Source organism: Geotrypetes seraphini, chromosome 2, assembly GCF_902459505.1.
Source record: "Geotrypetes seraphini chromosome 2, aGeoSer1.1, whole genome shotgun sequence".
Lineage (NCBI taxonomy): Eukaryota > Metazoa > Chordata > Amphibia > Gymnophiona > Dermophiidae > Geotrypetes > Geotrypetes seraphini.
The window spans coordinates 227794606-227822575 of NC_047085.1; the positions used below are offsets into that span (position 1 = coordinate 227794606).

General features: G+C 44.0%; 1 protein-coding gene across 11 annotated transcripts in view; it reads right to left on the reverse strand.

Moving 5' to 3' along the window:
- MRTFA (myocardin related transcription factor A) overlaps positions 1 to 27970 on the reverse strand; it is a 323237-nt gene that overhangs the window by 251430 nt on the left and 43837 nt on the right. For 6 of the 11 annotated variants that reach the window (XM_033935108.1, XM_033935103.1, XM_033935104.1 and 3 more), the window contains one exon: positions 6127 to 6304. The exons of the other annotated variants lie outside the window; for them this stretch is intronic. In XM_033935108.1, coding sequence (XP_033790999.1) covers positions 6127 to 6150 — 24 coding nt within the window. In that variant the 5' untranslated portion in view covers positions 6151 to 6304. The remainder of the gene's footprint in view (positions 1 to 6126; positions 6305 to 27970) is intronic. 11 annotated transcript variants of the gene reach the window in all.

Consider the following 27970-nt stretch of genomic DNA (forward strand, 5'->3'; position numbering starts at 1 on the left):
ACATGCAGTACGACTAAGTCTAAGCCTGCCCACATCCCACCCTCGACACTCCTCCTGAAACGCTCAGTTTATCTATGGTCGTTCAGTTTATCTATGGTCGTACGCTGCTTCCTCTTCCGGCGGTCCCGCCCTTTCTCTGACATCAGAGAAAGGGCGGGACCGCCGGAAGAGGAAGCAGCGTAGACGAAGGGCTAAGAGAAGGGGCAGGACCGCCGGCAGAGGAAGCAGCAGGACGACGGTAGGCAGCTTCTACATGATGGGGGGGTGCGAGCGGTCCTTCGGGGTGGGGGTGCGAGCGGTCCTGCAGGGGATGAATTGGAAGTCGGGGGGGGGGGGGGGGGCATCAGGCTTTCAGGGTGGGGACAGGACTTCAAGGGGCGGGCTAAAGGAGAGTCGGGCTGGCCAGAGGAGAGTCGGGGCGGGCTAAAGGAGAGTCGGGCTGGCCAGAGGAGAGTCGGGGCGGGCTAAAGGAGAGTCAGGCAGCGACGGGAGAGTCGGGGCGGCATGCGCGGTATAGGGGTGTGCACGGTATATAAAAATTTATTTACATAAATTATAGTTTCCCGCGAGCTATACCCGTGTGCGCGTTTTACATGGGTGCGCGGTATATGAGTGAAAATACGGTAACTAGGAAAACCTTTGTTTTTTCTGGATTCAATTTTAGTTTAAAATTTTTAGTCCATTGTTCTACAACAGTGTATCACATGCTGTGGCACACTAGTGTGCCTCAACACACTGGTGAGGAGAATCATCCACGCCGGCTGACTGCCTACAGGACAAGCCTCTCGTGGCAAGAGGCACATCCTGTAGGAAGTCAGCTGACACAGATGACTCTCCTCCTGGCCGGCGTCTCTCCTCCTCTCGCTGCACCTCCCAGATCCCTCCACCGAAGTGGGTCATGGCCAAATGGGTCTCCGCGCACTTCCAGGTGCCTTCTGACTGGGGCACTGAATTTAGTGTGCCACCAGCCGGAATGTTTGCAAGACACTGTTCTACAAGACCAAAAATGGATGATATGAAATGTTTAGTTTCAAAATGACAGTGAAGTAATGGGAATAATGATAGTAATATCATCTGCAAAGATATATGTTTGCAACTTCAATTTAGAAAGCTCATAACCTAATGATGCCATGTAAAGATTAAAAAGAGTAGGAGATAATGGGGATCCCTGAGGGACACTGCAGTTGTTACTCCATGTTTGAGAATAAACTTGTTCACTAAATGAATCTTTAATGTAAACCACTTGCATCCCATGTACTGACTAAACGTATCTTTATTGTAAACCGTTTCTATCCCATGTACTGTCAAATGTATCTTTATTGTAAACCGCTTTGAACTTCACAGTATAGTGGTATATAAGAAATAAATTATTATTATTATTAAAGACTTGGTAAATTTATGATGAAAATACTTCTGAGCAAAGATGTGTCATAAGCTTAAAGCATGGTAAGCACAATAAGGTTAGCTGCATTAGAAAATGTTACATCTCTAGCTCATTTGCATGTTACACAAAAGGTGCCAAAGATAGCTCTATATAACACAGTATATCCGCGTATGCAAATGATGCGTGTATCTGAGATCTTAATTCTGACCAAAGCAAGGTTGAGTCCAAGATGAAACAGGATGACTTTTGTAGCAAAAATTATGCTCTTTCAAATGACAAAGGAAAAAAAATCAAAAGCTACATAATACAGATATTTGTACAAAAAAAATGGTGAAAATTTGCATTAAAAAAGTTACATCACATCTTTTTCTTTAAACTAGACATGTGTCAAGGGCACTGGTCCAGTTGAATCAACATATAGGTCAAGAGCAATGAGGAGTCAAAGTAGGCCTTAAATTTCTTATTGTAATATTTTTCACATAGCTTGCTGGCCGATAAAAAGGGAGGCAAGTTCATGCTAGGTTCTAAACTTTGCATAGGAACTTAGTAGCAAGGGTTGTACCAAGCAAAACAATTTCAGTCCATGGACAGGATTTTTTGGGCTGCACAGCCTGGACAAAGTAGCTGTTTTGTGCCATGTGAAGCATGGCACTCTGGACAAAGTGGCTGTTTTGTGTTGTGTGAAACATGGCACTCTGAAGGTGTAAGTCTTGAACAGAGATCCAGTCAAAACTTTTTGCATGATTTAGTTTGAGACCCTAGTGAACTTTCACACAAAATTTTATTCAATTTAGAGGTTGAGCATGAACAATTTTTCAAAATTGGTCCACTTGACATGGAATGATCTACAACTTAAGTTCCATCTAACTATTAAAAATAAGGCACGATCTAGAAGGCCAAGAAAATACGGTACATCACCTTGAAAATTGATCAAATCTGCAAAACAAAAGACATATCACTGGGAATAAACTGCTGAAAAGTTTAACCATAGTACAGCACTAAATACACAGTGATCTGTAAGAGTTGTCAGAACGAAACCTTTTTAATGATCTCATCACAAGTGCCACAGCGCCATAAGGAAGAGCCAGAATCCTTTTGGAAAAAAGTACTCAGAATTAAGAACATAAGAATTGCTGCTGCTGGGTCAGACCAGTGGTCCATCGTGCCCAGCTGTGGGTTCACACAGTGGTCCTTAGGTCAAAGACAAGTGCCCTGAGACTAGCCTTACCTGCGTATATTCTGGTTCAGCAGGAACTTGTCTAACTTTGTCTTGAATCCCTGGAGGGTGTTTCCCCCTATAATAGCCCAGTGAGGCTGGGGGGAGGGAAGGAAGGAAGAAAAATTGCTGCAGGAAGAGTGAGCGATGGGAGAAATGGTGCACGGGGAGAGAGAGGGAGAAATGGTGCACGGGGAGAGAGCATGTTAGTTGTGAGAAGGGGTGGGGAGAGATGACTAGTGGGTGGGAAGGAGGGATGTTACACTTGAGGGAAGGGGTGAGGAGAAAGCATGCAGGAAGCATAAAGTGTTAGACCTCTGGAGAGGGCAGAAAAGAGGGAAGGAGAAATGTCTCACTCAGGGGAAGGGGGAGAGGGCAGAGAGTGAAAAGTTGGACTCATGTAGGAAGAGAGATGTTGGTTGGGGAAGGGAATGAGGACCGGAGGAGAGGAAGTGTACAGGATGCAGAGAGAAAGAAATGTTGGACTGGTGGAAAGGAAGGTGGAAATATTAGACTGGGGGGGCAGAAAAGAGGAAAAGAGGGAGATGTTGGATTGAATGGGGCAGAAAGAAGGTGTTGGAATGCAGGGGGAAGAAGGAAGGGAGAGAGGAATATTACATCTGGGGGGGAGTAGATGACAAGGAAGAGAGATGTTAGAACAGAGAATGGAAGGAGGGAAGTCTGTTAGAGCTATAGAAATACTAATGGTAGTAGTACAGAGAGAGAGATGCCAGACTGTGTGAAGGGGGAAAAGGAAGGAGAGAGATGTTGGGCCACTGGGGGGATGGAGGGAAGGAGAGAGAGATTGGAAGGGAAGACATGCAAAAGTAGATTTTGAGAAGAAAGAAGTAAAATGGAAAAAAGATGAATGTTAAAAGTTAATGCCAAAGATGGACGCAGGGCAGAAAGTGAAGAAGGAGAGAAAAACAGTCAATAGATAAAAAGGCCCTGGAAATATAGTTAAGAGCACAGCAGAAGGAAATGCAACCAGACTGGGAAAAGACGATTAGAAAAATAAAATCACCAGACAACAAAGGTAGGGAAAGTAATTATTTTCAATTTAGTGATTGAAATGTGTCAGTTTTGAGATTTATATCTGCTGTGTATATGAAAAAAGAAATTGCATTACAATTAGTAATGGGGGTGGGATACTCAGTTGATATTTGCTGGACTTAGGAGATATTTGGCTTGAAGAAGTTGAGAAACACTGATGTAAAGATTGTGTCAGCTTCTGCTTCCTTAAGGACTCACTAAAATAAAATTTGACCAGCAGTGCACAATCATTTGCTCATAACTATATTTTTAGAAGTATGAACAGATCAGATTTGTCTTTCTGCTGTCATTTTGTCATATTAATGTAAAAACATAGGAACACAGAAAATGAAAGCAGATAAAAGACCATATTGTCTATCCAGTCTGCCCATTCAAACAAATACTATTCCTTCCTGTCCCATTTTCTTTCTTGAATTCAGATACAATCTTCCTCTCCACCACCTGTTGGGAGGTTGTTCCATACATTGTGGGGAGAGTGTGGTGCAGTGGTTAAAGCTACAGCCTCAGCACCCTGAGGTTGTGGGTTCAAACCCACACTGCTCCTTGTGGCCCTGGGCAAGTCACTTAATCCCCCCATTGCCACAGGTACATTAGATAAATTGTGAGCCCTCCGGGACAGACAGGGAAAAGTGTTTGAGTACCTGAATAAATTCATGTAAACCGTTCTGAGCTCCCCCGGGAGAAAATTGAATAAATAAATAATCCACCAGCCTTCTGTAAATAAATATTTCCTCAAATTACTCCCAAGTCTATCCCCTTTAACCTTTGCCCAGAGCTTCCTTTTAATTAAGGGAGACCTGTATCCTTTGCATATATACCATGGGAGGTACTGAAATGTTCTTTATAGCTCGCCTTATCACTTTTCCTCCAAGGAATGCATAATTACATCACTCTTAGCCCCTAAAAAAGGTTAAGGATAATATCTACTAGGACAAAAAATAAAAATAAAAAAGGAAACACCTAAGAATAAGACCAAAAGCAGAAGTAGAGGATCCAAAAATAGAGTCAAGCTGACATTTTGAAATATCCAGCTAGTCCTTGTTCTTTACTGAAGACAGTTATTAAAAGTTTGAGTGGAGATACAGTCCCTCACATAGCTAGAGCCCTGACCTGCAGGCTAAGCACACCTCATGATGGTCTAGGTACCTAGAAAGCTGGATGTGTTGCCTAAACAGCCACATAATACTGGTGGCTATTTTGATTCTTGTACAGTTTTGCAATTAGACATGGAAAGGGAGAGCTGCTTATCTTCCCAACTGCATCGCGTTTTAAAGCAAAATGTTGCCAAAATTTGCCCTGGATATGGAGCGAGATCTTAGTATCATATTCAGTTGTTCTACTCAGCGTTACATCTCAGCTGAAATTGAATCAAGCCTCCCTAGAGGCAACTGGCAACCCACTCTCTATCTACATGTTTCCCAACATTCAGAAACAGGCATTAAAAATTATAAACAAGTAGGATGATTGTCATCTGCCCACAGATCACAGCTGATCAAGTTATAGGCTCTTCTACACCCTAGTTGCAGTCCAGATATGTGGCCTCCATAGCCCCAGATACGTTAGATAGATTGTGAGCCTGCCAGGACAGATAGGGAGGAGGAGTGTGTGGCACAGTGATTGAAGCTACAACCTCGACACCCTGGGGTTGTGGGTTCAAACCCCGCGCTTCTCCTTGTGACCTTAGGCAATTCACTTAATCTTCCATAGCCCCAGGTACGTTAGATTGTGAGCCCACCAGGACAGATAGGGAAAATGCTTGAGTACCTGACTGTAAAACCGCTTAGATAACCTTGATAGGCGGTATATAAAATCCTCATAAAACTTGAATGCTAGAAAGCTGTACTCCTGAGGGGAGAGATGCAGAAAAAAAAAAAAAAAAAGACATATGAAGGATCTTCAACACATCCCCTACCTGGGGATAGAAATAAGACAGCAAATCATCTGTTGTAACCTGCACCACAGTGAAGACAGGTGTGAACATTTCACAGTACCATGCTTAACACTTAAAGGCAAGGGAGAAAGAAAACCTCTTCTTATAGCTCTTGCGTCACATTTGGGTTGGCCCAAACGCCTATTGCTAGTTTGGCTAAGAGAAGTGCATTAAATAATGAAAAGAATGAATGCAACATGCAACCTTAGGCACAAATTGTTTTCTTTAATAGATTTTATTCACCTTATAAGGTCTATAAGAGGGATCCACTGTTCCTGAAAATATGCTGTGGTTTACTACAGAGAGAGTATTCATTTAACAGACGATGTTATTGCTATTAGCAAGCTTTTTTAAGTCTATTTTTACTTTGTTTTTGATTTTTTTTTCTTTTGCTGTGGAAAATATGAAACAGGGAAGCAGTCTGGGGGCATAGCACTATTTCCAGACTGGCTGATACACAGTCACAAACACTTAAGCAGTCATCAGAGCAGCTACAGTGCATGCCCTCTTCTTACTTAGCAAAACGATTTTTTTTACACTCACAATATTAATCTCGTGAGCAGGCATCTGCCTTCAGCAATATCCAGGGTAAGCTAAATTCTTCAGCAGTCCGTGGCCTCCTGGGCTCCCAGCCAGAGGTTAGCGTGTGCACAACAGGACAGGCCAGCTCTGAAGTGCTCCTGCATTCCTGAAGTGATGGCACGTCAATCCTGGCAGATGTCTGGAGAGAAGGAAACAGAGGGAGATCAGTGAGTTGGAGAGGAGGAAGAAATTTATTTTAGAAAGAGAATTAGAAAAGGCCAAACAGAAAACCAAGAGAAAGAGTATTGTTCAATTGGATTGTCTTCACTACGGAGGTCAAATTTATCTTCTTTCTGGCAAGTACCACAGTACCTCTCAAAAGATAACACTAGCTACATTTTCAGCAGTAAAATGAGACAAATGCAATTTTTAGGTGAAAGGATTCTCAGCCACATGTCTCAGGTACCCCGGGACATGTATAATTACAAATAGTAAAGTCATACAAACTGTGTTAAATTTTGGGTTTTTTCTTAATTTATATTCAGCATATCCTACAATTCTATGCAGATTACAAATTATTCAGGTACTCAAGCATTTTTCCCTAACTGTTCCGGCAGGCTCCCACTGTATCTAATGTACCTGGGGCTATGGGGATAAAATGAGTTGCCCAGGGCCACAAGGAGCAGTGCGGTATTTGAACCCACAACCTCCGGGTGCCAAGGCTGCAGCTCTAACCACTGCACCACACACTACATATTTTGGTTAGTATGAGGGACAGACCTGAATGTGGGAAACAATTAATATTAGTTTTGTTCTCTTGTATTTGGGTTCCGATCTAACAAAAGGGATGGAGAAAATATTGGCTGGAAAAAAGTTTTAGTCGAGAATTATCGGTTTAAAATATATGTGATGATTAGATACTAAAAAAAAAAAAAAAAAGGAAGCAAAACAGACTGAGGGAACAGAAAAGAGGATTTGTTGTCTAATGGTTACAACAGTGGGCCAACATTCATGGAATCCAGCAGGGCAGCTCCTAGAGCTCAGAGTGCTTTAGCCAGCATCTTCATCCTTATCGACTCCAAAAGATGGAGCTAGGCCTCATTAGTATCAAAACACGAGCACTGTAAACTGTTACTGAAATGAACAATATTCAGCGGTTACAAGTAAGACCAGATTTATGGGTTGAGGTGGTTTTACCAGCAATAACACTGAGGACTGAAATCTTTGTGATCCAGCTGAGGAATCTGGTTTCAAAAACCTTGAGGGGAAAGATCACTATGCCTATTCCCCAACTAATGAGAAAACAGGGGCTTAAGTCCCACAAGTTTTGTTTCCAGTGTCAGTTCAATTTGGTTTTGAAGAGTAAAAGTAAAGGGTCATGAAACCAACTTGACTATTGGCAGAGGTGCCTTGCATTGCAGAGCCTTGCCAGAAGAAAATGGCAAAGATTAGCAATTGGCAAAATGCTGTGCAGCTCCCATGGTCTGCGTTGAACATGCATAGGAGACTAGGGACAGGAAGGAGACTCAGCAAAGCACTGCAATCCGGAATTGCTGATAGAAAAGATTCAGGATCAACGCAAACATTTTTACATTAACAGTCAAATCAATACAGCCCAGAGAAGAACAGCTTCTTTATATAGTGCCAGACACTGCTAGAGAATCTTTTGAGACTGAGCCGATATGTCCATTTGAGATTAGACCTCTATTATGCTTGCATTAATCTTTATGCTGACCCTAAACTGCTGGCCACGGAAGACAGGCTTTCTGTATGCATTGAACTTAACTACACAAAAGGATTTTATTTTGCTCCCTATTTAAGGGAATAGCCCAAAAGGAAATAAGACGTCTACAAATTATTCCAAATGACTCAATTAAACTTATTATGAAAGCCAAGAAATTCGACCATGTGTCGCTCCTCCTTAAGAAAGCACATTGACTTCCAGTTGCCCATCGCATAACATATAAAATATGCTTGCTAACTCTCGAGTCCCTCCTTTATAAAACCCTTGCTTTCATTCATAGACTCTTGATTCCTTATACTGCAACAAGAATACTTAGGTCAAACGACCAACATTTATTCATTGTTTCCTCTCTCAAAAACATTAATACATGTCGTCAATTTATCTTCTCCGTTACAGCACCCCAAACATGGAATTCCTTCCCCATTTATTTAAGGGAAGAGCGCCTTCTTGACAGATTCAAGAGCAAGTTAAAATGCTTTCTTTTAAAAAGATGCAGTTGATTGTTAGTAAGCTAGATATCTTCTGACTTATTTCAAGTACAATGGAACCTTGGTTTACGAGCATAATTCGTTCCAGAAGCATGCTCGTATATCAAAGCAAGTTTCCCCATAGAAAGTAAGGGAAACTCGTTTGATTCGTTCCCACCCCCCCGAGGCCAGCAGCATTGATCCCCCCACTCAAGAAGGCCCCTCTCGCATGATCCGGAATCTCCCCCACCACGATCCGGCATCCCCCACGTGATTCGGCACCTCCCCCCCTCCCCGGCCACGATCTGGCACCTCCTGCCACGAACCGGCATCCCTCACGCCGTGATCCGGCACCCCCCACCCACCCGAACACTTTGCTTACCCTCCATCTGGCACCCGGCACCGGCACCAATGCTCAGGACATGCCGGTGCCCGAAGATCTGCAGTCCTTTTCGCTGGGCCTTGAGCATCTGCGCATACTCAAGGCCTTCGAGTTCCCGGTCTCTCCGAGATTCTCGAAGGCCTTGAGCATGCGCAGATGCTCAAGGCCCAGCGAAAAGGACTGCAGATCTTCGGGCACCGGCACCGGCATGTCCTGGGCGTTGGTCCTGGTGCCGGGTGCCAGATGGAGGGTAAGCGAAGTGTTCGGGTGGGTGGGGGATGCCTGATCGCGGCGTGGGGGGGGTGCCGGATCGCGGGGGGGAGGCGCTCGTACATCGAGGCAAGCTCGGTTTGCGAGGCACCAATTTTGCGAATGTTTTGCTCGTCTTGCAAAACACTCGCAAACCGGTGCACTCGTATACCAAGGTACCACTGTATTTCGCTTTTACCATCCCTGTTGTTTTTTCCTTATTTGTCTTATTTACTATCAACAATTGTATTTCTTTCCCCATTTTTTTCCCTTTTGTTTGGTATGGTCTGTCTGGTTAGTCAAAATTGTTTGTTCTGTCCCCCCTGAAATTTGCAATTTTACTTTTTGTACATCGCTTAGAATTTTGAATAAGCGATTAATCAAATTTTTTATAAACTTGAAACTATTTCCAATACTGTATTATGTGAGCTTTGATGGGAGACTCCAGTAGATAAAACCTATGCACACTACCGAGCAGGACTCTGGGTTCCTGGCCTAGAAATATCTAAGAAAAAAGGACCATTTAAATTAAATGATTAATTTATGGAGCATGTATGGTTAGGCAGACTGGATGGACCATTCAGGTCTTTATCTGCCGTCATTTACTATGTAACTATGTTATGTTACTCCTATTTCTAGGATTCAATTTGCCATCTCCAAATTTACCTCATTGATTGTATTTATGCTTATATTTGAAACAATTGTTTTGCTGCTTACATCCTAGTAAGTTTTATGTTTATTCTATGCACTGCCTTGGGCAATCTCTTTATAAAAGTAGTTTATACTGTAAAAATCACAATAAATAAATCAGTCAGTCCATTTTTGGAATCTAGTGGATTACAGGACACGAGGCAATTTGGATTCACTAGAGGCAGGCCTTCTCAAACAAATCTTTTCTTTTTTAGTCTTTAGTTTTATATATTTTACAAATAATAAGTTACTCCACAGTGTCTAACTCAATACAACTTTGTAAAAATAATACAGAGGTAAACAATAATCAATGAAGAATAAACACTTCTTCAGACCACAACACAATTGAAATGGAGAAGGACTAAGAAAGATTTGGGAGAATCACATATTAAATAAGTAAATAATCGAAAAGAAACTAGCTTGGACGGATAACCTCAGCCTATACTAATATTTCCTCTTCATTCAATGTCAACAGTTAACTTATTGAGATCTAAAAAAAGACCTCAAATGTTCTGGCTGGAAAAACACGTATCTCAAGCCCAAATATTTAATCACACATTTACATGGGTATGTAAGTACCGTATTTTTCGCTCCATAAGACACACCTGACCATAAGACGCACCCTAGATTTAGAGGAGGAAAACAAGAAAAAAAACATTCTGAACCAAATTCTCCCTGCCAGGCTCTGCACCCAACCCAACACTACTTGCCAGGCTCTGTACCCTGTCCCCCCTCTGGTGGTCTACTGATAGGCCAGGGCAGGCAGGCATGCCTAGTGTATTGTGCAATTCCTTGGAGACAACGCATACAAATTCAGCCTGATCTTCATTTTGTTCTACCCTACCCATAGGGTAGAGTGCCAGATTTTAAGGGTAAATGGGATGCCCATGTGGGATCCTTAAGAGGGTGGAGTTAAGGATGGGTCATTAGGAGAGGGATCTCCAGGAGAGCAGACTCAGGGGGGTGGGTCTGTGAAGTGGGCAGACTTGATGGGCTATGGCCCTTATCTGCCGTCATTTTTCTATGTTTTTTTTCTATGTTTCTATAGGTGCACTGAAATGATAATTGTACAAATATTCCAAATAAAATCTTGTTTTATTAAAATTCAACAGACAGTCCTGTTTCAAGGCATTCATTTGTACAATGGAGGAACATTACAAGTCAGAGAGTGTAAATGAAACTTCCCTGACATAACGCTCTCAAAATTCTGTTCTGCTAGGTTCACTTAAATATACCTAATACATGACATTTTACTGCCTGCATCTAATTGGTCATGAATACTTGATACCATATAAGGCGCTTTGTATGCATATTGGGGGAGTGTCCATTCCTCTCAAACACAAATTCTTAAAAGTTACATTTTAATACTAGCTCATCTAATAAAGAAAAGGTACAGAAGAAACCAGGGAAAAGTATTACAATATACTTACAGAGGAAAAATTATCCATACACACAGCTTTAAATCATTTCTCTTTAAAAGTCAACTACTGCTCCCATATTACTGAGTCATTTAAGAGCATGCACTAAAAATCCCGTGTCTCAGTGAAAGAAAAGGGGAGTGGCTAATCCACTCCCACAACAAACCCTACATTTTCCTATATGTATCCTCCAGTACAATTGTTAGAGGTAATTATATTTCAATCTGAACCCTTGAATATGAAAGTTCCTACGTTATTAGTTCACTAAATTTAATTCATCATTTTGTATATCCAATTAGCATTTCTAACTTTACCTTGCAAAAAAGGAGAGGGAAACCCCCTCCCCTGGAATGTAATCTCTGTAGTAAGAAGAAAAGTCCATCTCTATAGCAACCAGGTCAAAAGCCAATCCTTATCTCTCCTGCAGGTTTCTGGAGACTGGACACACATTGAAACAATGGGACTTCGTAAAACTAAGCTACAGCCTGTGTGTATCTTCTCTGGTCTTCAAAAGAGCTTATATATTAATTCTAGTGACATGAGAAAAGGCCTACTCCTGTTTCCAGTGACCTCAGCACAAAACACATATTTAGATCAATATATTATCCCCTGTTTGTTTTATCTGGTTTGTGTTCTGGCTTCTCCAATTGTAATTTTATCTAGCCATTTAAACCCTCCTCCTTTGCCCTTGGATAGGTCCTTATCTTATAAACAAACCCTAACTAGTAAATCCAGAGCAATGGAAGGAAAATAATGGCTATTTTATTTTTCATGCTTGCCTATTCTACCACATAGCTGTCCATTTTTAATAGGCTGCCACGCCCAGGTTCAAAAGAGCCTCATCAATTTCCATAACTTTAGGAAGAGCCAATACTCACCAGCTCACAGATGCATTTCTGGAAACTGGTCTCTTCCCCTTTCACTTCCCTTGCCACAATCAACAGAAACTCTGACTAGTGGTCCCACCCATAGCCATACGGGGAACCTATATTGTAGAATTCAGCTTCCTCCAACACTCCTCCTTCTGCTAAATCCTTGCTAATGACATCATCCTATAAAAAATTACCCTCAACCTGACAGGATAAAGTTGTGGTAGAGGATGACAGAGCTGACTACTCTTTAAATTAAAATCACAAGATTACTGCGTTCATGCTTGGCCCTGCGCTTCATTCTGAATGGCTGCCTCAGTTCTCGCGAGTCCCGCGAGAACTGACGGCAGTCATTCAGAAAGCAGGGCGGGCCCAAGCGAGAGCACGGAAAGCTTTGCTCCTGACCTGTGTGCCACTGGACGGGAAATAGGAGGAGACAGCTAAGCGGACCACCAGGAAGATTTTAAAAAGATACGACAGCAGCGGTTGGGTGGGGTGTTTTTAAAATGTGCAGTGGCGGAGGGGGGGTGTTTTTAAATGGTACATAGGAGTAAAAAATTTGTACATTCGCTGCATAAGATGCACCAAGATTTCCACCCATTTTTGGGTGGGAAAAACGTACATCTTATGGAGCGAAAAATACAGGCAGCTCCTAATTTTTTTGTTTCCTCTTTCATTACCAAAAATTGTCTTCTTCTCTACTGTGTAGATTTTGGCACATCCGGATATAGCCAAATTCTTTGATCCTAATAAGGAGACACACCAAAATTTACTATAAGGGAAAGCCATTCTTTAACTTGAGAGAGGGAATCCTCTAAAATATCAGTAATATCTTGCAAATTCTGAAATAACTGCATATCATTCGCAGGACCTAAATGATTTTTTGTTGATTGGTCTCCTGTTTGTCTTTTTAACTTTTATAGTAGGTAAATAGTAAGCCTTATTTATAGGCGGAATAGTTTCTTGTGGATACTTAAGATTTTCCAGAAGGTATTTTTAGAGACCTCTACAGGTGACATACCCACAATTTTTGGACAATTAAGCACTGTAAGATTCAATCGTCTATTATAATTCTCAATTTGTTCTATTTTTCGCATAGTAAATTTCGGATCTTTTATTACTTCAAAAAGTCTCTTTCAAAGTAGTCTCAAGTTGTATCTTTTCCATGCAATTTACAACTGAAAATAATAAAAATTAATCTGAGCAGATCAGAAACACCTTTGCACAGTTCGCTTGCAGAAGGAAAAACTTAAGGGGGCACTCCACTTCACTGGGAATGCAGGAGGTACGGAAAGCTGCGAGTGACACACTTCTGCAAAGCTGGTTCGTGGCTGGGAATTGATCATCTAATGTTCAGGCTCCTATGTAGATGGCTTTTTTATTTATTTATTTATTTATATTCTTTTACAAGTTGAATAAACAATACTTGAAAGGAAATACATCAATTTAAGAAGAAAACCAAAAATAAGTTTTTAAAATAATTCTACACTAGTAACCATGATTAAAGTCCACATTAAGGAGAGAGAGATAATCAAGCAAATTCCAAGGGAAGTTGGACTTTAAGAAATAACTAAATTAATCAAATTACAGAGTATATCTGGAGTCAATTATTAGCCTGGTTAGGAGATTCCATGGAAGTCTCTGGGCCTCTTGTAGTTTTACCCTCAAGAAAGAATTGTAACTGATCAAGTTCATAAAAGATATATCTATTATTCTGATATGTAATGCAACATTTGCATGGGAAACGTAATTGAAAGGTTGCTCCCAAATTCAAAGTTAACTGATGATAAGCCAGAAATTTCTTACGTCTGGCTAGCGTCCATTTCGATACATCAGGAAATATTGAAATCTTGAATCCATGAAATTCCACATTATCAGTCCTATAAAATAGACAAAGAATTGCTTCCTTATCTTGAAGAAAAACAAAAGTTACCAGCAAGGAGGCTCTAACTGAAATTTCCTCTTGGGATGTCTCTAGCATACCAGTGAGATCTAATTCTCCTGGTGATGTTCCTCCTTTTTCTTCATGCACTTTTGGAAGATTAAGGTAATATAACCTTTGTAACGGTGGCATGTTATTTTCTGGAAATTTCAAAATTGATTTCAAAAAGGAATAAAATAAATCTCTAGGTGATTGAAACTTGGAGACGGGAAAATTTAAGAGTCTCAAATTCAGATTCCTATTTGCATTCTCCAAATTTTCTATTTTTCTAGTAAGCAAAACTTTTTCCTTCAAATGTAAATTAGTAGATACTTTAACTTCTGCCACAGTTTTTTCTAATTTATCCATTCTAATAGACTGGCGTTGGAATTTCTCATCAAAGGTTTTAATTTGAGTATTAGAATTTTGAACTGAGGAAACAAACTGGGAGCAAACCTTATGCAAAGATTCCAAAACATTCCAGATCGCTTCCATGTCAATCACCAATGGTCTGATCAGAGGAGCTGGGAGAGATATTCCTGGAGGCTCCACAAAAGAATCCGCCTCTCCAGTCCCTGCTTCACTCTGAATTTCATGTCCTCCGGGTTCAGATGATGGCCTTAGGGAAGTCAGCAAGCTATGATCCTCATCCGGGGTCAAAGGCGAAACCTGCAGCGCTGACGGAGAGATCAACTCCGGCGCTTCCTGGGCTGCTGTAGGCGTCCCCGACGTCGTCCCAGGGCGCGGAGGAACTCCAGGTCCCAGCGGGCTGAGCGAGACTTCGCCCTCCAAGACTGAGGTCTGCCCACCTCGGTCAGCGGAAACACCCTGTCCGGCTGAAACAGCAAAAGCTGTTATTGCTGTTTGCCGCGTCAAAAAGGTGGAAGAAGAGGCAGGAAGAACACTCCTCTGCTTACCCCTGCGTTTGGGCATGTTATAGAGGAAAAAAAAGGTAAGTTCCCAACAGAAATTTAAAAAGTTGCCAACAAAATGCAGAAGCCACCCGACAGCACGACTCACTCCGTCGTCATCTTGATTCTCTCTCCTCCTGTGTAGATGTTAACAGAAAAAAAATGTATATACCGTATTTTTCACTCCATAAGACGCACCTCACCATAAGACGCACCCACCTGTAGAGGAGGAAAAACTATGAAAAAAAGTTTTTGAACCAAATGGCGTGCCCTGTATTGTCCCCCCTCTAGTGTTAGGCCTGGACAGGGTACGTCTAGAGGTGGGCACATCTAATGGTAGACACGCGTAGTGGCAGCCAGCCCGCTCCCCCAGCCTCCCCCCATACCTTTTTAAATCACCCCCACAGTATTTTTAGATCAGTCATCCCCCCCTAGTATATTTAGATCAATCATCCTCCCCAGTACTTTTAGATAATCCCCCCAGTATTTTTAAATCATCCCCCCAAACCTGGTGGTCCAGTGTGTATCCTTCCCTCGCTATCGGTGCACAGGTCAGGAGCATGGACGTCAGCAGTAAGCTTTCTGCGCTCTCGCTTGGGCCCGCGCTGTTTTTTAAATGGCTTCGTCAGTTCTCGCGAGTCCCGCAAGAACTGATGAAGCCATTTAGAAAACATCACGGGCCCAAGCGAGAGCATGTAAAGCTTGCTTCTGACGTCCACATTACTGACCTGTGCTCCGCTAGCAAGGGAGGGACACAAGCTGGATCACCAGGGACTGCAGCGATAACGACGAAGGAGGAGGAGAAACAGAGGGCAGGTAGCTGTTTTAAAAGGTGCAGCTACGGTGGTGGCAGCAGCGACAATGGCGGGAGGTAGGTGGTTGGGTGTTTTAAACAGTATAGCGGCAGGGAGTTTTAAAATGGTGCAGCTACAGCAGGCTGGTAGGTGTTTAAAACGGTGTGATGGTGGGGGGGGGTTCAAAATTGTACCTTCGCTCCATAAGACGCACCGAGATTTCCGCCTGCTTTTGGGTGGGAAAAAAGTGTGTCTTATGGAGCGAAAAATACGGTATAAGGAGAAATGTGCATAGAACAGTCAAAATCGGTTCTTAAGCAAAACTTTACAGACGTTTCCTTTATTCTGGGAAATGCAGTAACACTTGAACAAGCTCAAAGTAGTCAATATATTCCAACTGTAATGGTGGTAATACAGGACAACAGGAGAGTTGCCCAAGTTATTTTATGAGCCTGGCTCAAGAGGACATGAGCAGCCAGGGCTTCTGTGCTTAATATTACATTTATACATGCAAATGAACCACTAAGTTATGTTATGCCTCAAATAGGGGAAACTCCATCATTCAGTAAGGAATGAGGAAGAAATGCAGTATGATACGCATCAATATCCAACAGCTTGAAAAAGCAAAAACACTGTCTTCTTGAAAAGGTGAAGATTTATGAACCCTGAAATCTATGATGAGAGTCTGGCATAGTGGTCAGAGATATGGCCTCAGCACCCTAAGGTTGTCGGTTCAAATCCTTGTGACCCTGGGCAAGTCTGAACAAGTCACTTAATCATCCACTATCCCAGGTACATTAGATAGATCGGGGGGAGGGGGAAAGCTTGTGGGCCCGGCGTTTGTATGCGCCGGGCCTAGTGTCGGGGAAGCAGGGAGAAATCAGCAGTGGTGGCTTGGGGAGGGAGACAGAGAGAGGCAGACAGACAAAGGGGGCAGGGAGACAGAGAGAGAAAGAAAGGGGGGCAGGGAGAGAGAGAAAGAAAGAAAGGGGGCAGGGAGAGAGAGAAAGAAAGAAAGGGGGCAGGGAGAAAGAGAAAGAAAGAAAGAGGGCAAGAGAGACAGACAAAGAAAGGGGGCATGGGGAGAGAGAGAGAAAGACAGACAGAAAGAAAGGGGCAGTGAGAGAGACAGGCAGACAGAAAGAAGAAAAGAAAGAAGCAAGGAGAGAGAGACAGACAGAAAGGTGAGGGGCAGGGAGAGAGGAAAAAAAAGTTGGACTCATGAAGGGGCAGAGAGATATGTTGGTTGGGGAATGGAATGAGGTCTGGAGGAGATGAAGCATGCAGGAGGCAGAAATATTGGATTTAAACTGAGAAGAAGGAAGTGCAACCAGAGACTCATAAAATCATCAGACAGCAAAGGTAGGAAAAATGATTTTATTTTAAATTTAGTGATCAAAATGTGTACGAATTTATATCTGCTGTCTATAATTTGCACTATGGCACCCTTTTACTAAACCGCGATAGCGGCTTTTAGCACAGGGAGCCTATGAGCGTCGGGAGTAGCGCAGGGTATTCAGAATAGCTCCCTGTGCTAAAAAACGTTATTGTGGTTTAGTAAACGGGGAGGGGGCATATTTGTCTATTTTTGTATAGTTGTTACTAAGGTGACATTGCATATTTTAAAGTCATCTGCCTTGACCTCTTTGAAAAGAACCTCGAATATAAATGATAATTAAAATTTTCTCTGTGTACAGTGTGCTTTTTAAAATTTTATTGTTGGTAGATCATTTTGACTTGGTCATTTTAAAAGTAGCTCGCAAGCCATAAAAGTGTGGGTACCCCGAGATAGATTGTGAGCCCACCAGGACAGACAGAGAAAATGCTTGAAGTACATGTATGTAAACTGCTTTGAATATGGTTGAAAAATTACAAAAAGGCAGTCCCAATCCCTTTCCCTTAATTTTAATAGACTTATAAGATGCTGAGGCAAGATGGCGGCACAGACGAGTAGGAGGGAGCTCTGCTTGGACCGTGACACCGCCAGTGAAATCGGAATGGTGAAGCGGAAAGAGAAGCAGAGCTCTTACCCAGCTGAGCCAGCTTCCTCCCCGGTGTTGATACATGTACTCTGGAGGGTTTCCTCCTTCCTCAGGCGGAGAGTAAGAGAGTTTGGGAGCAGGAGCATATTGTGGGGGACTTAGCTCTAAGAGCATCAGACACCACGCTAAGCCCCGAATACCATGAGACTCCCTCAGGCAAAGAGTAAGAGAGTTTGGGAGCAGGAGCATATTGTGGGGGACTTAGCTCTAAGCGCATCGGACATCACGCTAAGCCCCGAATACCACAAGACTCCCTCAGGCGGAGAGTAAGAGAGCAGAAGCACGAGACTCCCTCTCAACCAGGACATAGTTTGCAGCATCAGTCGGAGAGTGAGGTATTAGATACCAGAAGTGTTGCCTCTCCTCACATGGAGCTGGGATGCTGCGTGTTAAGTCACATGGGGAGATGGGAGGCCCAACGAAGAAGCAGTGTGTTGGAGCTAAAGGACCGAGGGTCTGATATACCCAGGAGTCTCTCCCGGTGGCTCCAAGGGCTCGGAGCTGGAGATAAGAACCAGGCTGAAGAAGGGACCAGAGAAAACTACATTGGAGGAGGTATGGGACGCTGTAAATGTGTTGGAGGCTGAACTAGAAATGCTGGGGAATAGTGAATTTGAGGTTTTTAAATTTTTCTCAGTCTCCAATTTTGTCTTCTATAGAGGTGCTTAAGAAATATCTAAAGGAAAACTTACAAATACCAGCTGAGACAATACCACCAATTACACTGGTCAACAAGAATTTTGCTACTGGAGTTCTGTCACCTGTACCTTAACAAGGGCCACATGCTGACTCTAAATCTGAAAACAGTTATTGTCTATCACATCCTGTTTTTAAATTATGCATTAGTTTGTGTTTATATCATTTTCGTCAATAACGTTACTGTGAAGCGTCGGTATTTTACTGTTTCTGGAACACAATATTGCATTTTAGGACAGCTCATCGATCACATATACCAGTAATTTGAAAGTTTATACTAAAAAGTGACTGTGCAGCTTTTTTTACCTGTTAATTTTTATAGTTTGTTTGTTTTTGTCCAAGATATTTTAATTCTGAACAGATGAGGTTGTGTTAACCATCCTGATCATTTCTGTTATGTCTGCGGACAATTTACTGCACAATATCAGTGAAAGAATCTGTCCAGCAGTCTTCAAAGTGCATACAAGCATTATTTTGGCTGTAAAGTTGGCGACCAAGATAAAGTGTGGGCACCTCATGTGTGCTGCATTGTCTGTTATTCTGGATTAACACAGTGGTGATGGACAGAAATGGTGATGTGTTTCAGTACCTAAGAAGTATGTTTGGTTTCGAGAAAAGTGAAGCCAAAATCAAAGGTGTTATTGTTGGACCCTAAATCTGTAAACTGATCCTTGATGGTGCATTCAAACAGAAGCTGAACCCAGCTAATCAGCAGCATGTGAAGTATTTGTGCTGGTTGTTCACAATTTTCTTGGTACCGTATTTTCACGCAAATAACGCGCACCCGTATAAAACGCGCACACGGGTATAGCGCGCAGAAATCACGATGATATGTACAAAAACTTTGGTATACCGCGCTCACGGGTATACCGCGCATGCTGCCCGACGCTCCTTTCGCCCGCCCTGACTTTCTGTGCGCTGTCCCGACTCTCCGTTTACCCCCCCTGACTTCCGTGCACTGTCCCCCCTTGAAGGTCTGTCCCCATCCTGAAAGCCTGATGCCCCCCCCCCAACGTCCGATACATCCCTCCCCCCGAAGGACCGCCGACTCCCCAACAATATCGGGCCAGGAGGGAGCCCAAATCCTCCTGGCCACAGCGACCCCCTAACCCCACCCCGCACTACATTACGGGCAGGAGGGATCCCAGGCCCTCCTGCCCTCGACGCAAACCCCCCTCCCCCCAACGACCGCCCCCCCCCAAGAACCTCCGACCGCCCCCCCCCAGCTGACCCGCGACCCCCCTGGCGACCCCCACGACCCCCCCACCCCCCTTCCCCGTACCTTTGGTAGTTGGGCCAGAAGGGAGCCCAAACCCTCCTGGCCACGGTGACCCCCTAACCCCACCCCGCACTACATTACGGGCAGGAGGGATCCCAGGCCCTCCTGCCCTCGACGCAAACCCCCCTCCCCCCCAACGACCGCCCCCCCCAAGAACCTCCGACCGCCCCCCCAGCCGACCCGCGACCCCCCCTGGCGACCCCCACGACCCCCCCACCCTCCTTCCCCGTACCTTTGGTAGTTGGCCGGACAGACGGGAGCCAAACCCGCCTGTCCGGCAGGCAGCCAACGAAGGAATGAGGCCGGATTGGCTCATCCATCCTAAAGCTCCGCCTACTGGTGGGGCCTAAGGCGCATGGGCCAATCAGAATAGGCCCTGGAGCCTTAGGTCCCACCTGGGGGCGCGGCCTGAGGCACATGGTCGGGTTGGGCCCATGTGCCTCAGGCCGCACCCCCAGGTGGGACCTAAGGCTCCAGGGCCTATTCTGATTGGCCCACGCGCCTTAGGCCCCACCAGTAGGCGGAGCTTTAGGATGGATGGGCCAATCCGGCCTCATTCCTTCGTTGGCTGCCTGCCGGACAGGCGGGTTTGACTCCCGTCTGTCCGGCCAACTACCAAAGGTACGGGGAAGGGGGGTGGGGGGGTCGTGGGGGTCGCCAGGGGGATCGCGGGTCGGCTGGGGGGCGGTCGGAGGTTCTTGGGGGGGGCGGTCGTTGGGGGGGAGGGGGGTTTGCGTCGAGGGCAGGAGGGCCTGGGATCCCTCCTGCCCGTAATGTAGTGCGGGGTGGGGTTAGGGGGTCGCCGTGGCCAGGAGGGTTTGGGCTCCCTTCTGGCCCGATATTGTCGGGAAGTCGGCGGTCCTTCGGGGTGGGGGTGCGAGTGGTCCTGCCGGGGGGGGGGGATGTATCGGACGTCGGGGAGTCGGCCGGGCAAGAGGGCTTGGGCTCCCTCTTGCTCCGATCGTGGATGCGGGTGCGGGTGGGAGCGCGTGCGAGCGGTCGTTCGGGGTGGGGGTGCGAGCGGTCCTGCTGGGGGGGTGAATCGGGCGTCGGGCGGGGTGGGAACTATGTTTTAAAACTTTTGTATACCGCGCTCACGCATATAACGCGCGAGGGGTATGCGCGGTAGGTAAAAACGCGTATAACGCGCGCGTTATATGCGTGAAAATACGGTAATCACAGATCGAAGAATTATGCTGAGCTTGTGGAGAACATGCTGACAGCATATCAGCTAATGGGTGCCAGAATGGCACTTAAAATGCACTTCTTCCCACCCAATCTTAGCGATGTCAGCGATGAACATGGGGAAAGATTTCATCAAGATATCAAGGTGATGGAAAGCAGTTATCAGGGTAAATTCTATCCCAGTGTGATGGGAGACTATTGTTGGTTCTTGCAAAGAGAGACAAATGTACAGTACAGCCTTAAAAGCAAGTGTCTCAAACATTTCTGAACATGCTAACATCACTTTTGTTTGAGTTAAGAGAGGTGTAAATATATGCTGTAACATGTCTCCTTATTATCTTCGTGTTTTTAAGAGTAAACTCCTTAACTCAAGTTTGGTAGGACACAGTTCATACTCGCAATATTGTGCCGATATGGCAAACTGTCTAAAAAAATCAGTGGAGAAAGCTTCATCCAAGGCTAAACAAACGATGGGTTGTATCTGAAGAAGTTTCGTCAGCTGGAAGCCCGAAGTTATAATGCCGTTGTACAGATCCATGGTGAGACCTCATCTAGAATATTGTGTACAATTCTGGAGACCACATTATCAAAAAGATGTGCAGAAAATCGAGTCGGTTCAGCGAATGGCCACCAGGATGGTCTCAGGACTCAAGGATCTCCCGTATGAGGAACGGCTGGGTAAGTTGCAGCTATACTCACTTGAAGAACGTAGAGAGAGGGGGGACATGATTTAGACGTTCAAATATGTCACGGGCCGTATTGAGGTAGAAGAGGATATCTTCTTTCTTAAAGGATCTACGGCGACAAGAGGACATCCTTTGAAACTCAGAGGTGGGAGATTTCATGGTGACACCAGGAATTATTTCTTCACCGAAAGGGTGGTTGATCATTGGAATAGTCTTCCACTGCAGGTAACTGAGGCCAGCAGTGTGCTGGATTTTAAGAGAAAATGGGATAAGCATGTGGGATCACTTCGAGGAAGAAATTAGGAGGTGGGTCATTAGAGTGGGCAGACTTTTGGGCCGTGGCCCTTTTCTGCCGTCATCTTCTATGCTTCTATGTCACGTGTTATCTCAGAAACCTGACGTACTAGCTGAATTTCAATTACAGATCTGAAATCAGCATCATTAAATTAACTAAAAACACTTCTTAAGTTCTCAGTAGCAAAGAAAAACTTGTTTTTTGTTGACCAGTGTTACCAAAGCTTAATATATTAAATCTGGAAGTCCACTAGTTCAAACAGCTAGAGAACAGAAAGAGAAAGCCAGTTTTGATCTTTCTAGTTTCCTGGAAGACTCAGTTTCTGTAGTGACTAAAGCAACTCTTATTGCAACTTTTGTTTTGGAATATGTATTAAGATTTCAGAGAAAACTTATCTTTTTCTAGACCCAGAACATTTAAAGAATTTCCTGGAATCAAGGCAACCTCCAACTCCCTTAGATGTGTAATATGACACGGATGTAAAATGACTCTCAGCATAATTTCCTACCCCCAAAAGAAAGATTACTTGTAAGTCTTGTATTTTCCACCTTAAGTTATTTCTTATTTACCTTGGGGTTGAAATAGAAACTTGCTGATTGAAAAAAACAACAACCCTGAAATATATAATCGACTAAACAATGTAAGAATCTATTTTTTTGAACAAGTGATATGCTTGTAATTTGTGAAAAATGTATAAACAAAAAAATAAAGAATTATAAGATGCTAATAATGGTGAGATATGTTGAAGCCGTACCTCCCCCTACCGAGGTAGGTAGTTGGCAAAAGTATGGAATATTTTTAATATGGAAAAGGTAGCAGTGGAAGTACATAAAATACCTCAATTCCAAAAAATGCCAAATTCTGTTTTTATATGGAGATTCTTATAGGATATGTCTTCTGGAACTTAAAGTATTTGATTCTTCTTTGTTCATTCAACCAGAGCTGATTTGGTAAGACATGGCCTTTGTGAGTGGGACCACACCTTGAAACTGTGTGCAAATTTTGGTCGTTGGTATCTCAAAAAAGATGTAGCAGAATTAGAAAAGGTACAGAGAAGGGTGAAGAAAATTATAAAAGGAATGAAAAGACTTCACTATGAGGAAAGGCTAAAGAAGCTAGGGATCTTCAGCTTGGAGAAGAGATGGCTCAGGGATAATATGTTAGATGTCTATAAAATACTGAGTGGAGTAGGACAGGGTAGATCAGGGGTACCCAATACGTCGATCGCGATCAACCGGTCGATCGGGAAGGCAACGCCAGTCGATTGCGGAGCCCATCCCGGGTTCCGTGATAGACTCGTGTTGCCATCCCAATCGACCGGCCGATCAGCCTTCCTCTCCCCAAGGTTCCCCATTGGTCATCACTTCACGCACACTCATTCTCACTGTGCCCTTCCTGCCCGAACCCGTCTTCCGACTGGGGGATGATGTCACTTCCTTTGGGAGAAAGCGGGAGGGAGGTCTAGGGAAGTCACGACCCTGGAGAGCTGAGCGCCGGCTGCCCCTGGCGGAATCGACAAGCCAGACTGGAGAAAAGCGGTCGGGAGCAGGAGGTGCTCTGCCCAAAACTGCCGGAGCTGCTGCTGCTGCTCTGACGTCTTGAGCCTGAAAATGGGAAGTTGAGTGTATTACTAAAAAGAGACTGGAACGGCTCTCATGGAAGACTGGCTTTTTTTCTTTTCCTCAGCCCTGGGGGTCTGGAGATTTGGGCCTGCAGAAGCCTCACGCTGACCAGCATTCCTCTCCCCGACGTCAATTCTGACATCGGAGAGGAATTTCTGGGCCAGCCAATCGCTGCCTGGCAAGCTCGGAACTTCCTCTCCGACATCAGAATTGAAGGGGAGCAGAATGCTGGTCGTGCAAGGCTTCTGCATGGAGAGATTGGGGGGCGGTGGCTTGGAGGCCTGCTCCCCGGTGGTGACGGCAAACCTAGTGGCTTGGGGGAGGGCAGGGAGAAAGAAACAAAAGGGGCAGGTAGGGAGTCAGAAAGAAAAAGGGAACAGGGAGACAGAAAGAAAGTGGGCATAGAGAAAGAAAGAACAGGAGGCAGGGAGAAAGAAAGAAAAAGTTGGGGGAGAGAATGAGGTCTGGAAGAGAGAAAGCATATAGGAGGCTGAAAAAAGAGAAGAAATATTGGCTGCAGGAGTGGGCTGAAGTCAGAAGATGTCAGAAGAAGTGCAGCCAGAGTGAAGTGAGAAGAAGTCAGAAGAAGAACGTGCAACCAGAGACTCATGAAATCACCAAACAAAAGTAGGATAAATGATTTTATTTTCAATTTAGTGATCAAAATGTGTCTGTTTTGAGAATTTATATCTGCTGTCTATATTTTGCACTATGGCTCCCTTTTACTAAACCGCAATAGCGGTTTTTAGCGCAGGGAGCCTATGAGCGTCGAGAGCAGCGTGGGGCATTCAGCGCAACTATCTGCGCTAAAAACTGCTATGTGGTTTAGTAAAAAGGGAGGGGCTATATTTGTCTATTTTTGTATGGTTGTTATTGAGGTGACATTGCATAGAGTCATCTGCCTTGACCTCTTTGAAAAAAACCCGGAATATAAATGATAATTAACATTTTCTCTGCCTTTCAGTGTGCTATGTGGGTTTTTAAAAATTTTTTTATTGTTGGTAGATCATTTTGACTTGGTCATTTTAAAAGTAGCTCGCAAGCCCAAAAAGTGTGGGCACCCCTGGGGTAGATGTAAATCACTTGTTTGCTCTTTCCAAAAATACCAGGACTAGGGGGCTTGTGATGAAGCTAAGTAGTAAATTTAAAATAGAAAGGAGAAAATATTTCTTCACACAATGAGCAATTCAACTCTAGAATTTGTTGCTGGAGAATGTAGTGAAATCAGTTAGCTTAGCAGGATTTAAAAAAGGTTTGGATAATTTCCTAAAAAAAGAAGTCCACAGGCTATTATTGAGATGGCTTGGGGAAATCCACTGTTTATTCCTAGGATAAGCAGCATAAAATCTGTTTTACTACCGCATATACTTGAATATAAACCGACATGAATATAAACCATAGTAACTTCCCCCATCCCCCCCAAAAAAAGGAGGGGGAAAAAAGGATGACTTGAATATTAACCAAGGTAAGACATTTGGGTCATTGTGGTAAGCCATCTACAAAGACTTGTCGTAAGTTTTAATACATTTAATAACTGCTGTCCTTCCCTCTTCTCTTCCTATACTGGCCCAACACAGAGGATCACTGGCAGCTTGTTCAGCGTGGGTAACTGTGATGTCAGTCGGGGGGGGGGATCCTGGTGTATTACAGCAGCATCAGATATCTTGGGAGAGGCACTGTGGAAGGAGGGACAGCAACGTGCAGGTAACTGCGATACCATATGCGGGGGATGGGAAGGGTTTGCGGAAGGAGGAACAGCAATGTTTGGGTAAGTGCAATGCCAATTGCGGGGTGGAGGGGCAGCATCACACCGACTGTCAGAAGAGAGGAGACAGTCATTGGGGGGGACTCAATTATAAACAGAGACCCTCAATTTTAGGGCCTTTTCTTGGCCCAAAAATCTCAGTTTATATTCAAGTATATATACTTGGGACCTGGGTTGGCCACTGTTGGAAACATGATGCTGGGCTTGATGGACCTTCAGTCTGTCCCAGTATGGCAATACTTATGATCTTATGCCTTTTCTAACATCACCCTACAGAAACATAGTTATATGATCATAAGTTTACATACCACTGGCAGAATTCAGATGTGTAGCATTTGTGGAAAATTATGAATGATCAGACAAAACATGTTTCTTTTATATTTTTAATGTGTTTTCATTATTCATCACAGAATAGCACAATCATTAAAATGCGCCATAGCAATAAAGGAAATAAAATGATCCTCTTCAAAAGTTTGCACATCAATGACAATTTGCAGTCTTTTCTGATAGTTGTGAATGAGGCTCTTTATTTTCTCATGTGGTGAAGCTGTCCATTCTTTTAGGCAAAGTCTTCAGATGCTGTAAATTCTTAGGTTGTCTAGCATGAACTGCAAGTTTGAGTTCTCCCCAAAGTGGCTCAATGATGTTGAAGTCAGGAGACTAATGGCCACTCCAGAACCTTCATTTTTTTCTGCTGCAACCACTGAAGGATTGACTTGACCTTATGTTTCAGCAGAGATCCATCTCTATACTTCACTGAGGATCCACCGTGAGAGAGCAAAAGTACAGACTCTGACCCCAATCTTCCCAGTCCTTTTGACTGGACTTCAGGACCCTGTGGAAGGACTTGCCATGGGGGAATGGCACCTAATAGGGACAGAACCCCTGCCCAGCCACTGACTAGTCCCTAGACAGCATGGCTGGGCCCCTGTAATTCAGATAGGCTTCAAACATCAGGCTTACAAAATCCAGGGATAAATCCTGAACAGAAAGCCTCAAGGACCCATCAGGTTTCCTTTTGATTCCCCACAGACTTAGCAAGCATGTGAACAATAGTGATTCACAGCAGATGCTGGATTGCTAAACAAGGGCTCCGGGAAGGACTTCTGACCCACCAAATGAGATATCTGCAACTCCCTCACCCTAGAGGGGTGAAAAGAGGCTAAGCCCGTGCCCCCCCCCCCCCGTACCCTCCTCCCCCACCCTGGCACATGGAACATGGAGGCTCCTCAGCCAGCCATCCGCCACAAATCTTGGGTATCAAGGCTTGAGGAGTCCATCCCTACTGATTTTTAAGCAAAACCAAGGGGTATTGAGGCAGGTGGAGGCTTTTCATTTAAAATTGGGAAATCAAAGACAGCTGCCGCAGCAATGAAATTACACAAAAAAAGGCCCATTGGATTATAAACTGAGGGCTTATATTTAAGTGCCGCCCAGTTCTATGCCCATCTGCCCCTCCCGAAACTAACGCTGGCCTCTCTCCGGGTCCACTTTAAATCCTGGTGGTCCAGTGGTGTGGTGAGCCAAACTGGGATGGGCAATCTCCCTCTCCAAGATGAGGTGTTGTTAGGTCCTGTCCCAACTATCAGCTGGCTGTAGGATCACCATGCGCTCCTCCCTCCCTGCTCTAAAAGCAATGCATGCCCCTTCCCTCCCTCCTGTAAAATTACCGTGTGCCCCCACTGTGTCCAGTATTGGTCGCCGTACCTCAAGAAGGATATGGCAATACTTGAAGGGGTCCAGAGAAGAACGACGAAAATGATAAGAGGTATGGAAAACTTCTCATACGCTGACAGGTTAGAAAAGCTGGGGCTGTTCTCCCTGGAAAAGCAGAGACTTAGAGAAGACATGATAGAAACCTTCAAAATCCTGAAAAGCATAGATAAGGTAGACAGGGACAGATTCTTCAGACTATGGGGAACCACAAGTACAAGGGGGCACTCGGAGAAACTGAAAGGGGACAGGTTTAGAACCAATGCCAGGAAGTTCTTCTTCACCCAGAGAGTGGTGGACACATGGAACGCACTCCCGGAGGTTGTGATAGGGCAGAACACGCTACAGGGATTCAAAGAAGGTTTGGACAAATTCCTGAAGGATAAGAGGATTGAGGGGTACGGACAGAAGTAGTGATAGGTTACAGGATGAGGCAGGGACTACTTGACAGGTCATGGACCTGATGGGCCGCCACGGGTGCGGACTGCTGGGCGCGATGGACCTCTGGTTTGACCCAGTGGAAGCAACTTCTTATGTTCTTAATCAGCATAAGCCTCCTCTCCACCCCAAGCCTACCTTAATCACTGGTGGTCCAGCGGGATGAGCCAGGGCAGGAGCGATCTTCTTACGCTCCTGCCTGCGCAGTCTCGCTGAAAAAATGGCCATCGCAAGTTCCCACAGCAATTCATGAGATTGTTGCTATGTATAACATTTGTGTACCATTCATATTTTACAGGTATTAAAATAGTTTTTACACTCATAATTGATAGGCTTAAATAGGCCTTGTTGAATCCATTACCACCATCATTTTAGCCATTTGTTTATTGCTTTGGCTCCATTCACGTGCTTTAGTCTTGTATTTTTTTAAACTTTTGAACCTGTGCCAAGATATCCGATTCAGATTGTGTTCAATTTTTAGGTTATAGATGTCAGACAAGTTTCAAATTTCAAGTTTTATTTTAATTTGATGAATCACTTATTTAGTTTTACTAAGCAAGATATAACATTAATAATTAATAAAAAAATAAATAAAAAAAGGAAAATATGACATTTAAAATTTTAAATAATGGGTTAGACCGACAGACTTACGGCAATACATAAGGCAAAGAGGGGCAGAACTATATTTCAATATTTTAA